This window comes from Trachymyrmex cornetzi, unplaced genomic scaffold (genome assembly GCF_001594075.2).
Source record: "Trachymyrmex cornetzi isolate Tcor2-1 unplaced genomic scaffold, Tcor1.1 scaffold218, whole genome shotgun sequence".
Taxonomy (NCBI): Eukaryota; Metazoa; Arthropoda; class Insecta; order Hymenoptera; family Formicidae; genus Trachymyrmex; species Trachymyrmex cornetzi.
Window position 1 is genome coordinate 504,496 of NW_017296825.1, and position 12,510 is coordinate 517,005.

Sequence of the window (12,510 nt, forward strand, 5' to 3'; positions counted from 1 at the left end):
TGACGATCCGGCAACGACTCGACGGCAGCGCGGTAGATCACGAGGGTGACGCCGAAACGGACGTGCGTTCCTCTTTGAAGAAGACTAGGCATCGAGCTCGGTCGAGCGTGGGATTCGACCACAAGATCGAAGGATGCTGGCCCGCTGCCTAATCTTCGCAGGTAAGTCTTCCTTTAGTGTCTCTTTTTATTTATCGCTAGTTTTTCATTACGAATTCGATTTCTCTGTAGTGAATAAAATAGAAAACCGACAATGGCATAAGCATTGAGTCGTAAAAAGGATCTGTTAGACCGATATTTGCGCGTTGCCTGGTTCAAATTAAATTCAAATTACACATTTCTTGTTTCACTTTTTCTTTATAGAGTCTTATATAGTTTTATAGTACAGACAAGAGAAATGAAGATTTAGTTAAATAAAAGTAATGTTACTGGTGTGTGTGTGCAATCGACGCTCAAAGAAAAAAGTGAATTTAAACGACCGTCTGTTCGAACTTCATCATTTCTACAGAATGTCGGATTATATTATGTGCATACTGATCCAGGGATTTTACCCTTTTCACGATAACGCCGAGAAGCTCGTTCTTCGCTCTATTATACTTGATTTGGAAATGTGCATTGATATCGCATGATGGTTTGATCGTTTCTCCGGCGATCTCCGCTTATTTCGAAAATGTGAGCTTTTCCGTGCAACCTGTGCATATTTATTAATAAATATGGCGAAGTCGTCGCTAAATAGATATTTTATGAACGGAATTTTGCGAAGCATGCAAATGCTCCGCTGCCATTACGACAAGATGTCGCGTCTTTATTAAAAAAAAGAAAAAAACAAGTAGCTCATATCGCGAATACCGTAAACATCGGAGTTCCGAGGATTCTTAGTGCGAACCAAATTTTCATTTTGACTTTACGATTTGCCGTACACGTGACTTCTGAATAGTGCGTACCGTAGTGAGTATCGTAAATTTCGTCCATATACTATCCGCAGACTTGGATGTAATTTTGGAATCGTCGCATTTCGAATACGATAAATCTTAATATCAAAAATTCGATATTTATACATGGAAAGAACCGTTTTGCTAAAGTATCTAAAAATTTAACTGGATACTGATCTGGAAATAATTTTATTGGAATCATTAAAATAATTAGATACATAATATAGAACCCTCAAGCTAATTACTAGAATGTCAAATATTTTGCAGCATTATTCATGCTTGAGTTTCCTACATAATTACTTTGATGGTGTCCAATAAAATTATTTTTAGATCAGAAACTACCTAAATTTTTAGATATTTATTTTAATGGTCCAACGAAATTATTTTCAGATTTGTATCTATTTAAATTTTCAGATATTTCAGTAAAATTGTTCTTTTTATGTATATCGATCGATGGAGCTTACAGCGATCGTGATCTCTCGTTTTACTTTTCGCTATTTGCACAGTACGTTATATTAAAGTGTCCTAGATGTCTGAAAGGCTGCGCTATAATAAAAACGACTGTTCGTAGCGTGATATCACGGCTGCGACGTCGCAGCGTGTAATTGAAGCGATCGAAGTGTAAATTTGCTCATGCGAAAGTTTCGCGTCGCGGCGGAACATCCGTACGCGTTATCGCGACGCCGGTTACCGCACGTCCATACTATTTTCCCGTGGAAACAATTTCAGCGCAACCGTCCAACTTCCTGCGCGTGTAAACGCGCGTGTGACACGACGTGCGCGCGTGTTCTCTCCCGCGTCTATAGTTGCGATGTGCTTCGAAAAGTTTCGTTGGAAACAAGATAGAACAGGGTGCGGGCGCGCGCAAGCACACCAACGCTTACGGAAATCTAATTCCGCGAAGCTGCACACTAATAAGTTCGTCCTGCGTAAAGAAACCTTAGCGAAACTCGTGGATCTACTCAAATTTTATTAGGCACGTACGAGACTGTAATTAGATACGCGATTTAGATGACGGAAAGATACTACAGGGAGGAAAGTTCTACTTAGAACAATACTAATTCAACGATACAATGTTTTTTATGTAAACGTTTCTCTTTCTAAATTAGCTCTCTTTTACATTTTCAACGTTTTCTAAATCTTCTGTTTTTGATAATCGATATAATGAATAATGAGATACAGCTAGGATATTTAAAGAAATTACAGTGCATGTTTATTTAAAGTAAAGCTCTTGATTGGTCGTGATCATATTGTATCGTGACGTTATAATTGAGAATAACGTATTGAAGCTCCTTGCATGCCATTTGTAAATAGAGAGAGAGAGAGAGAAGCAGCATTTATTATGCGCTCTGGGACAAGTCCCCTCAAGCGCTAAAACCAATATACAAAAAAAAATCTATTAAATATACATCGAAAAATATCAAATTCTGAAGAAACAATATACAAAGATTTTAAAAGAAAAATATGAACAAGCATATTTTATAAAGATAAGAGTTTATGTGAGTAATAAGCACACATACAGAAAAACTAAGATATCGCATTGATATATAATATATACTATTAAAATGCGGATAAACATGCAAAAAGATATATGGAACATCTCAAAGAACATATTGTCACAGAATTGAGAGCTTATAGACTAATATTACTATGATTTTGTGAGCAAATGCGCATAACATAGAGTTTCTGCCTAGAAAGAGAGAGAGAGAGAGAGAATTTGAATAAAACCAAATAATAAAATCGCTTTAAAACACTTAATAAAAATAAACCCAAGCTTTCCTTATACCTCCCCGCCCTCCGACAGTCAGTAAATATAGTCGTAAAAGACATACATAGGCTTTTAAATCTATTTTCACTTTATCCGTTTTTTACGACTATATTTGCTGACTGTCGGGGAGAAGGATGGGAGATATAAGGAAAACTTCGACTCATTTTTACAAATATTTTAATTAAAACTATCTTATCATTTAGTTTTATCCAAATTCTCTTCATTTAGAAATAACTAGAAACTTTAACGTGTCATTCCCGCTTATGCCGTCACAATTCAATATGGCCGCGGTGACTCATCAGGAACCTTAAACGTGAAAAAGTGATAGATATAATAATAATGGTAAAAAAATTTTGTTTTTAAGTATATGTATAGCCACTTGATTCCGCCATTCGAAAAATATGAAATATATGAATATTCAAAAACAGCTAAATGCGCGAATAATTCTCATCAATGTACATTTATCATTATGTTGTTTATACATTAAAATTAATGTATTATAGTATTACCGTAAACTGAAACTTTGCCTTATTTAATTTATCGCAATACGGGAAAGAGAAACATATTTTGCACCAAAATTATTCGCGTTGTAATATCGATCATTAAATTAGCTCGTTCGTCAGCCGTACTCGCGAGCGTACTCGAAATTATTTAGGTCAACGAAAAATCGTGCTGCCATGAGAGTGTATAAAAAGCTCCAATCTCCGCGCTCTCATTTATCTCGCTTAAGGACGTTAATTAATCGCGAAAGTCAACTGTACCGTCCGTCTCCTTAATAACTCCCTTAATGATACATAAAGACGATAAACTCGAGACGTGTACAAGGAAGAACTATCAATTACGAACTTCTCGACGTCTTCCCGCTGTACGTTTGTCTGGCGGCGAATGCAATCATCTTTCAGACAGCTGAGGGCTTGTAGAAAAGAAGAAGAACCGATAACGATCGCAACGCATCTTGAGATTCTTCTCGTTAACGTTCCTGCTTTCTTTCGCCTCCGCGCAGGATGCTTTATATATAGTTTCCTAAAGGAGCTCGCCACCGTCGTTGTCGCTACCGCCGCTGCCACCGCCACCGTTTTACCCCCTCGTTCCGCACTAATTGCGGACAATCCTGGACTTGAAATCTCTCGAATCCGGGAAAGCCTTTAATCTCGACTGCCGTGCTTTAACGATGTCGCCCGTGTTTCGTAGAACGACGTTCTGAAATTTAAGCGCTAAGGAGGGTGGAAGAGCCACCCTTAATAAGACTCTTCTCCTTCCTATATCAGATAACGTCCTTTTCTTTATCCTTCTCATTCCCGATCTTCTCGCGCATCCAAATTGGGATATCAATATTAATCATGTTTTCTGATTAAGTAAATATTTTCAAAAACTTCGCCCATTTTGGGTCCTGCGCATATACGTGTTAATTGTATTCCATTTTGTAGACAATAATAGAAGTATTAAAAATTATTTGAAATCCTTAAAATAATCCCTGCAGAAAACAATTCTGATATTTTAAAGATATCGTCTGACTTATTCGGTTGATCATCATCAGAGCTCATTATCAAAGCTGAGAAATATCATTGACGTCCTCAGAACGTATTCGCATGTCTTTAAAATCTTTGGCATCCCAGATATCAAATGACATAAGTACAGCAACTTATAGTACGGGAATTAGTCTTACATGTGCCGTTACTGTTTAGTGACGGTACTGCGAGGAAGTCTCCTGGATGCAGAAATAAATTTTGTGCGGAAGAGGATAAAAAAGAATGTACGATAAGAAGTATTTTAATTACGTACTAAAAGAGTATCAGTTAAAAGCATCCTGTGAGCATAAGTAAATTCTCTAAATTCTTTGGAGTGGAACCTCACTCTAAAGAGTGAAAATTGAGCCAGGCTTGAAAAAGAGTGACTCAATTTTCAATCCTTAAGAGTAAGATTTCATTCTTCAATGTAAGATTGACTCTAAATGTTTTAGAGAATAGCGAAATAAATATACCTCACATGTACCACATCGAAGAGGTCATAACACAGATAACACTGATCTGTAGCTGTTGTTGCAGTTGGCACTTATACAATTTTAATCTACTTTTTATGCTTTATATTCTATAATTTGACTCTATACGCGAGAGGTCTAAATATAATAAAATAAATAAATACAATATAACATAGGTGAAGTAATCCTTTCAGTCCTTTTAATTGGTTATAATCAACTAAATGTAAATAAAGTAAAAAAGACTATTTAATCTATGTTATATTTATATATTTATATTTATGTAGATTTAGGTCCCTCGCGTATAGAGAGTAGTACATCAAATTAACAGAAACTTTTTAAAAATTAGTGGTAAATTAAAGATTAATTAAAACAAAATTAAAAAGCCATTTGACTAACTTTGCATTATTGAGAGTTCTCTTTAATAACGCATGGAATAATAATGTCATATAAAACATTCGATATGCAACGGAAACTTTGATAGCCGAGTCGAAAATTTAACATAGCAATTAAAAACGTAGAAACTACTGGATGAGATATGCTAAAGTGTAGAAAGTGAAATTGTGAAAGTCAAAAGTTTGGACAGAGGGAACGTAAACATCAATCTTTAAGATCAATATTTTCAAGATGCAACAGTTATTTTAATAATAAGTCGGAAATTTAGAAAGGTCAATTATTAAAAAGTTCAATAAAAAAAGAAACTTCTCTGTTAAGAACAATTTTCATTGAGTTGAGAATAATTTTCTTAATATAATATTGAAGCTAAAAATTGTTTTTTTTTAAATTTTATTTTTTTACTTTAAAAGTTTAAATTTTATTTAAACTAATTATATAGAAAACTCATTGATCTCTATCATCTCATCTAGCCAACCGTAACTTTTCTAAAAGGTAAAATTAACTGTTAACGTCAATACAATTTCAGCATTTCGGAAATTCGTGTAGCTATATTCCTACTACTTTAACTGCGCTTTTAACATGATCGTACTTTTCGGCGCTGCAATAAACGCGCGATATTCGCTTCCGAGGTGACGTATTCAAAGCGTGGTCGCTGAAACGCGCGAGCGGACATACGTGCTGGGTGATGAAACCTGCTAATTATTTCTCACTCGGAAACACCGGAAAGGCATGCCTGCAACAGCGTGTGGATTTTCCACTGCACCGCTATTCAATCTGAAGCTGATATTTTTCCACATTCGTTCTAGACGTTCACCATTAATCTTTTGCATTCCGTAAAATTGTTTTAAAAAATATAATTTATTTTTGACATACAAAATAATGTAACAGTACATGAAAAAAATGGACATTTTCTCGTCATGTATATATCATACGCTTTGTAAAGGATTTGACATAAGCGAAATAAAAATTAATGATTTACTCTATAAAAAAAAATATGTTTACTATATTTTCACGACGACAGTATCTTCATACCAAGTAAATAATTTATTTTTACGAAACTGGATATGTATTTAAATTTATACTAAAATATTTAAAGATGTATATATATATTTTTTCAAAATAATGAAAAAGTTTCAGAAACGTCACTTTTTAAATATAAGTATTCCAGATTTACGCAAAAGTTACGTTGCGATGCAGAAATCAGTTATAGATAAACAAATATATTTATTTGTAACTAATCCCTGAATCGTAATGAAACCTTGCATAAATTGTTTTGAATATTTAAACTTTTAAGTATTCGTACAAAAAAATTGAGACTTTTGTCATTCTATTTTCAAAATTATACAACAATAAAAATATTATAGTTTATAAGTATAAAAATATTATAACAATAAATAATATAAATAAATAATAAGTGTTATTCAATAAAAATAGAATGTTATAAATATAACTTTTATATGCACATAGTTTATTTAAAGTATAAATATAAAACATTTATAAATATGTGCAATATATCCTTAAGCACTAAGATATTACTCACAATCAGATTGATAATTCCATTTCGTAACTTCGTGGATTCGTTAGTTTCCTGTAAAATTATCTCTCGAATAAGGTTCATTATACAAAAATTAGATATTTATAAAGTTTTACTTTACGATTACACGTGGAAATTTCTCATTTAACTTTTATTTTGATCGTCGGTAACAAAAATGACTATCGAAATCCAAGCCGGCTATATCGATCGACGAGCGAACGCCCGCGGCTGAAAGAGAGATGCGGAGCTTTTTCGCCGGTACGTTCTCCGATTAGGTGGATAACACGAGCCGACGTGACGGGCCTACGCATCCCAATGGGCTCGAATCCCGGCACCGGATTGAATAATTTATTCGTTATGAATATAAACTCGAGGAAACTGATTCGTATCGCCATGAGACCGGCGTCGCATGAGTCTAGGTCGAAGCACGAAGTGATGAAGAGCAAAGGGTGAAGTGAGTTCGAAAGTTGCTAACTACGAACCCTCCAATTTCTCTACAACTTATGACGTTCGTCCTATTCGTGTGCTGCTTCTCTAGTTCTCTCTCTTCCCTCTCCCCTCTTCTTCCTCTCTCTTTCATTTTCCTTTACCTTTCGTACTATTTGATACGCGCCCTGGCTTTCAGGGTGAGAATCGAACAGAGCTTTCAATCTCACAGCTGCCGCTTACGTTCCACGATCTCGTATGCGTTATTGGAATGCCAGAAGCACGAAGAAGAACTTTAGTGACCGATATAGGCGGAAATGATGATACATATACGTGACGGATGTATACGATCCGTTTGTAATCTGCCGATCGCACGCATCGTGAATAAAAGGTGTTCAGATTGAAAAGGACACAAATACTACAATCGTTTGTCTGACACTTTTCAAGCAGTGATATTACCCGATTTCCTCAAGTGGTATCAATATCTTATATTGTGTCACTTATAATCAAATAAAATATCTGTGTTAAGTGTGTTAATCAGAAATACATATACTTCTCTCAAAAGTGTTTCATTCTCTATTTATATAAATATAAAAAATATAAAAGAATATAATTTGTATGTATTATGTCTTTTAATTTAATATTACATATTTTCAGTTAAAAATACTTTTTTCTTAGTTTTTTTTATTTCTTCAAGCTTAATCTCCTTGCGTTTTAATAATAGAATCTAAATTCTTGGCATTCTGCCGATAAGTTCTTTAAGTATCTTATTCAAAGACTTGGGTTTAACCTTGCTTAATTTATATAAAAACATATACTGTTTTCATTCTCTTTTTATTAGTCGTCATATTAGTTCATCATGATATCCAAATGGTGTTTAATACAAAATTGGAAATCAATATTTCTTTCAACATCATATTTGTCTATTTGAGAAATTTACTTATGATTTTCGTTTATAATTATTTTTCAGCAATTCATAACTCTTTCAAATACTTCCATAACCGAAAATAAGAGAGATATTTTATTATAATTTAATATTTCATAAATAAAAAATGAAATTGTTAGCAAAACCATAATACGTGCTAAAACTTGTAAACTTTTAAACTCATGTGAAAAATTAAAATATTGTATGTAAGGTACCTAAGCCGAATAAAGCCCACCTAATTTATTTTATTTATTTTTTTTAATTTCATTTATAGGGATATTGAAATAAACTGAGAAACAAATCTTCATTTCATTCACTCCCAAAGATAAAATATATTGTTTATAGAATATGTGTAAATGAACGAAAAAAAATTTTGTTAAACATTATTACATCCATACGAATATAATAAAAAGTAAATTAAAAATAACAAAGAAAGTAGACATTTTCTTTCTAAATCAGTTTTAAAATAATTATTAATTATAGAAAGGAAATTCCTTAGGACTTACTCTACTCTCAAATATTACAATTATCTTTAATTTTGTTTATAATTAACCTTTTAATCTTTGGAAATTTTTAGCAATTTGAATGAAGTTTTGGGTTCTTAAAAGATAGCAGCATTGAAAATCGTTATTTTCTGGCGTAAACTCCATACATAACAAATAAATAATAATAGCTATAATAATAATCACAAGTGGGCCTTATTTAATACGAACAGTGTTTAAAAAAAAAATACTTATACTTACTTCAAAAAGTTGATTTATTAGTTATTTTCCACAGTTAGGAAGTTTAGTAATATTATAATGAATTATAATAAATTATGAAATATTGTATACTGGTAAATTTTGCAGCAGACATAAAAATGGCTCATGCTAGCCTCATACACACAAGTTTTTATTATATTAAACAAAAGTGTTGCTACCGATTCCAATTTTTTAATCTTTTTTTATCTACTTCCTATGACACATTTTTTAAGTATATACTGCAAGCGTAAGGCGAGTTTAAAGTAATAAATTTAAAATTGGGCCTTATTTAGTGCCTGATCCTTATTCGGCTCAAGTACCTTATAATTTATATGTATTATAATATTTTTTCACATAAATTCATAATAATTCGCTTGCAAGTCAAATGTACTGTCAATTATCATCAACAAAAAATTGTTAATATCATTATTTAATCCGTTAAAGATAAAAGAAAATGGTAAATAATATATCAAGGGAAAAAAACAAGAATTTACTTAACGGTGCGAATATCGGAAACATTGTGAGACGGCGTGTTCGGTACGAATTACCGCGAGCTAGTGAAAAAGCGATTAAGATACGTCATGCCGCATAGTCCGGTGCGGCAATTCAACGTTGGCTGTTTCTTAGCCCCAAAGTTTTACGCGAACATTTACAATTGAAATTACTCTGTCGTCGTCGGTGGATTATTTCAGACTGTGCCCGAACTATAGTTGGTACTCTTACTCTTCTTTCCCGTGAGATTCGCTTTGAGAGGATTTTGTCCGGAGTCATAATGAAATCGCTGTCTCCCTCCTGCCTCTATTCGTCCTGCCACCACTTTTCTCCCTTGTACGACATGACGCCACCACCGGTTTTCTTTATTACCCCACCCCCTGCCGTTCCTCCGCTCGATCGTTTGCTCGATGACACTCACAAACACGAGAAGAGCTCTGAGCTCGGAAATAATCGCCGGTGGTGGTCGACAACGCAAATTTAATAACTCGTCTTTCAACATTCGATTCTCTGCGAATAAGCGCTCGTGGATTACTGTGAAAACGCGAAGGAAGAAACGAGCTAGGCAACTTGCAGAACGAAATCATTGAAAGCGATCAGTCGCAGCTTTATCACGATCAAACTTTTGGGATCACGTTCGGATACTTTTCGCAGTGCACTTAACATCCGCAACAAACTTGTGCAATTTAAAATAGATGGACAAATACAAGTTTTCGTTCGATTTACGAGATCGATGTCATCTCATTTCTGTTATGCAATTTTTTATAAATTACTTCTAGTAATTAAATATAAAAAAAACAACTACTCTTTTTTTAAATTTTATACATATTATGTTATATATTTTATATTGTAAATTATATATATTATTTTGTATATATATATCTTCTGTAGATGAATTATTCTTTCTTAAATTAATATTTTGTAAATTTGGTTTATATTTATCATATATATTTATATATGTATAAGAATAAAAAGTCTTTTTTTATTTATATCCGGCCAACTCTCACTACAATATCGTAATCGACATTTTACAGTGTCATTAATAAACAGCCTTTTACGATGTTATTAAAAATCAATCTTCAAAAATATATATTACATTTTTTATGCAAGCGCAAGCTCATCTCGCAATACAAATTTCTGCAAAATCTCGAAAAATAATTCGAGCCCGAGCGAATTGAGCTGCAAACAAAGAGCCGACAGTTTTTCATATCGCGCAAACAAAAACCGACGGCGACGGGTCGAGTTTTGAATGTATACGTTGCGATTTATACGGGATCGTAAATTAAAGCTCACGAAGCGGTTTCATACATGGCCGGAACACCCTCGACATCTTTCGATACCGTCAGAGACCTCATTGAGCCGGAATTCTTCCCCCGCGACGAAACATCAATTGGCTCCCCTTTAAACCCTTCGCGTCTTTAAACGCGCGCGCCAGTTGGCACTACGAGTGGACCGATCGTTTACCTTCGTTCATTGAGATTGCTTTTCATCGACACAACAAAAGACGCGTGCACGCACCTCCTGGGGTGCGTTCCAAAACGTAACTTTGGTTACTAAAAAGCTATAGTTTACGTTACGTTAACTATAGATTTTAGTTACCAAAGTTGCGTTTTGAAACGCACCCCTGCGTGCTCGATGACATGTTCCTCAATAGATAGATCAAAGTGCGATTTATAAGATAAACAAAAAAGGAATAAGAAGATATTTTTAAAGGCAAGGATAGAATGATTTTGTTAAAGTATTTGAAAATTTAGCTAGAGATACAGATCTCAAAATAACTTTATTCGATTATTAAAATAATTCTATAGAATGCTCAAACATGATAAGCCTGCTGTAAAATATTTTGAATATTCAATCAATTTGAACGTCCTACAGAATTATTTCGATCTAACAAAATTATTTTCAGATCTGTTGGTCTGTACCTATAGCTAAATCTTTAGATATTTTAACCAAAGTGTTCTTTCAAGGCACCTACTGGTAAAATGATCATGCACTAAAACAATAAATAGTTGCAATTATTATAACTGTAATTAACTATAATTTATAGTCACTTTTCTCGATACCAACTATATATTTGTTTGTAGAATTATAATGTAATTATTATATTATTACTAACATTGAAGTAGTAGCTATAAAAATAAAGCCTCTGATTTTAATTATTTTACCACGTAATTATATGTAACTTTAAATACCAAACACTTTTCTCTCAGTGTGTGGATAATAATGTTAAAACATATTGTTATTATTTTTTTCATTATTTCTTCGCATAGCTTTTCGAAATTGTTTATTATTTAAATTAAATTAAAAGAAATTAACAAAATGTAAAGTGATGATAAAACAAATCACACAATCGTGTGCTCATCGTATCCGTATTTTGTTAAAAGCGTTGATTTAAACTCCAGTCTTGATCACGAAAGAATGAAATTTTCCTCGATAGTACGCAAGCGAACGTAGTTAAGATGTAACATCCATAACGCGGGCAAATTTGCATGGCAATGAATCTATTATACCTATAACGGCATCGTTCGACCGTGATATCAGGCGAGTTGCAAGGAAAACGTAGACACGCATGCGGAATTAAAATCATCGGCGCTGAAACGTTGGAACGCTGTAACGTGCTCGAACGTTCAGTTATCAGTTATTTTTACGCGTTCATAACTTGTTCAACATTTCTAGAACAGTGGTAGAATAGTAGCACGAGTCGCGCAATGCAAATTTAAATAATTATAAAACATGCAAATTTTTATGCAAACGATAGTTCCGTATTAACACATGACGCTAATTAACTTACCTTTCATTTGTAATAGAAGTTACTGCACCGCCGTGTCATTGATGACTCGAGAGCGGCATAGCGATATAGATTTAATATGTACACATGCTATATTTAGTAACTCCCTTTAGTGGCGAAATTAGCCCACGCGCACATCGAGTGTTACGCCGTTAACTGCTGAATTATTCCAGGATAAACGTGTTTACATACGTTTAGTTGTACAGCATGCGCTAACGCCGTAGGGATACTTTAAACGCGTCGGTGAATGGACGTGTCATCTATCTGCGCGCGTTTAATCGAGGATTGAAAATACCAGCAGCCGATCAGCTTATTGCCGGTTAAATATTTACGCCGATGTGACACAAAGATATCTACTAAAAAGAACGATTGCAATACCTTTGTTGAAAGAATTATATACGATTTCAGAATGACAATACATACTACTAAGAGAAAAGTTTCTGGTATTTGTGACTATATATAACATATTATCATAATTATGATTATTACCTACTACTATAATGTTAGTAATAATAATTATATATATATATATATT

The 12,510-nt window shown here is 33.6% G+C and overlaps 1 protein-coding gene across 1 annotated transcript in view; it reads left to right on the plus strand.

The window, feature by feature from the left end:
• Positions 1–69: 69 nt before the first annotated feature.
• The window catches only part of Dscam2 (Down syndrome cell adhesion molecule 2), a 133,509-nt gene continuing 121,068 nt past the window's right edge, over positions 70–12,510 (plus strand). Inside the window, exon 1 of the mRNA XM_018505884.1 lies at positions 70–161. Coding sequence (XP_018361386.1) covers positions 134–161 — 28 coding nt within the window. The 5' untranslated portion in view covers positions 70–133. The remainder of the gene's footprint in view (positions 162–12,510) is intronic.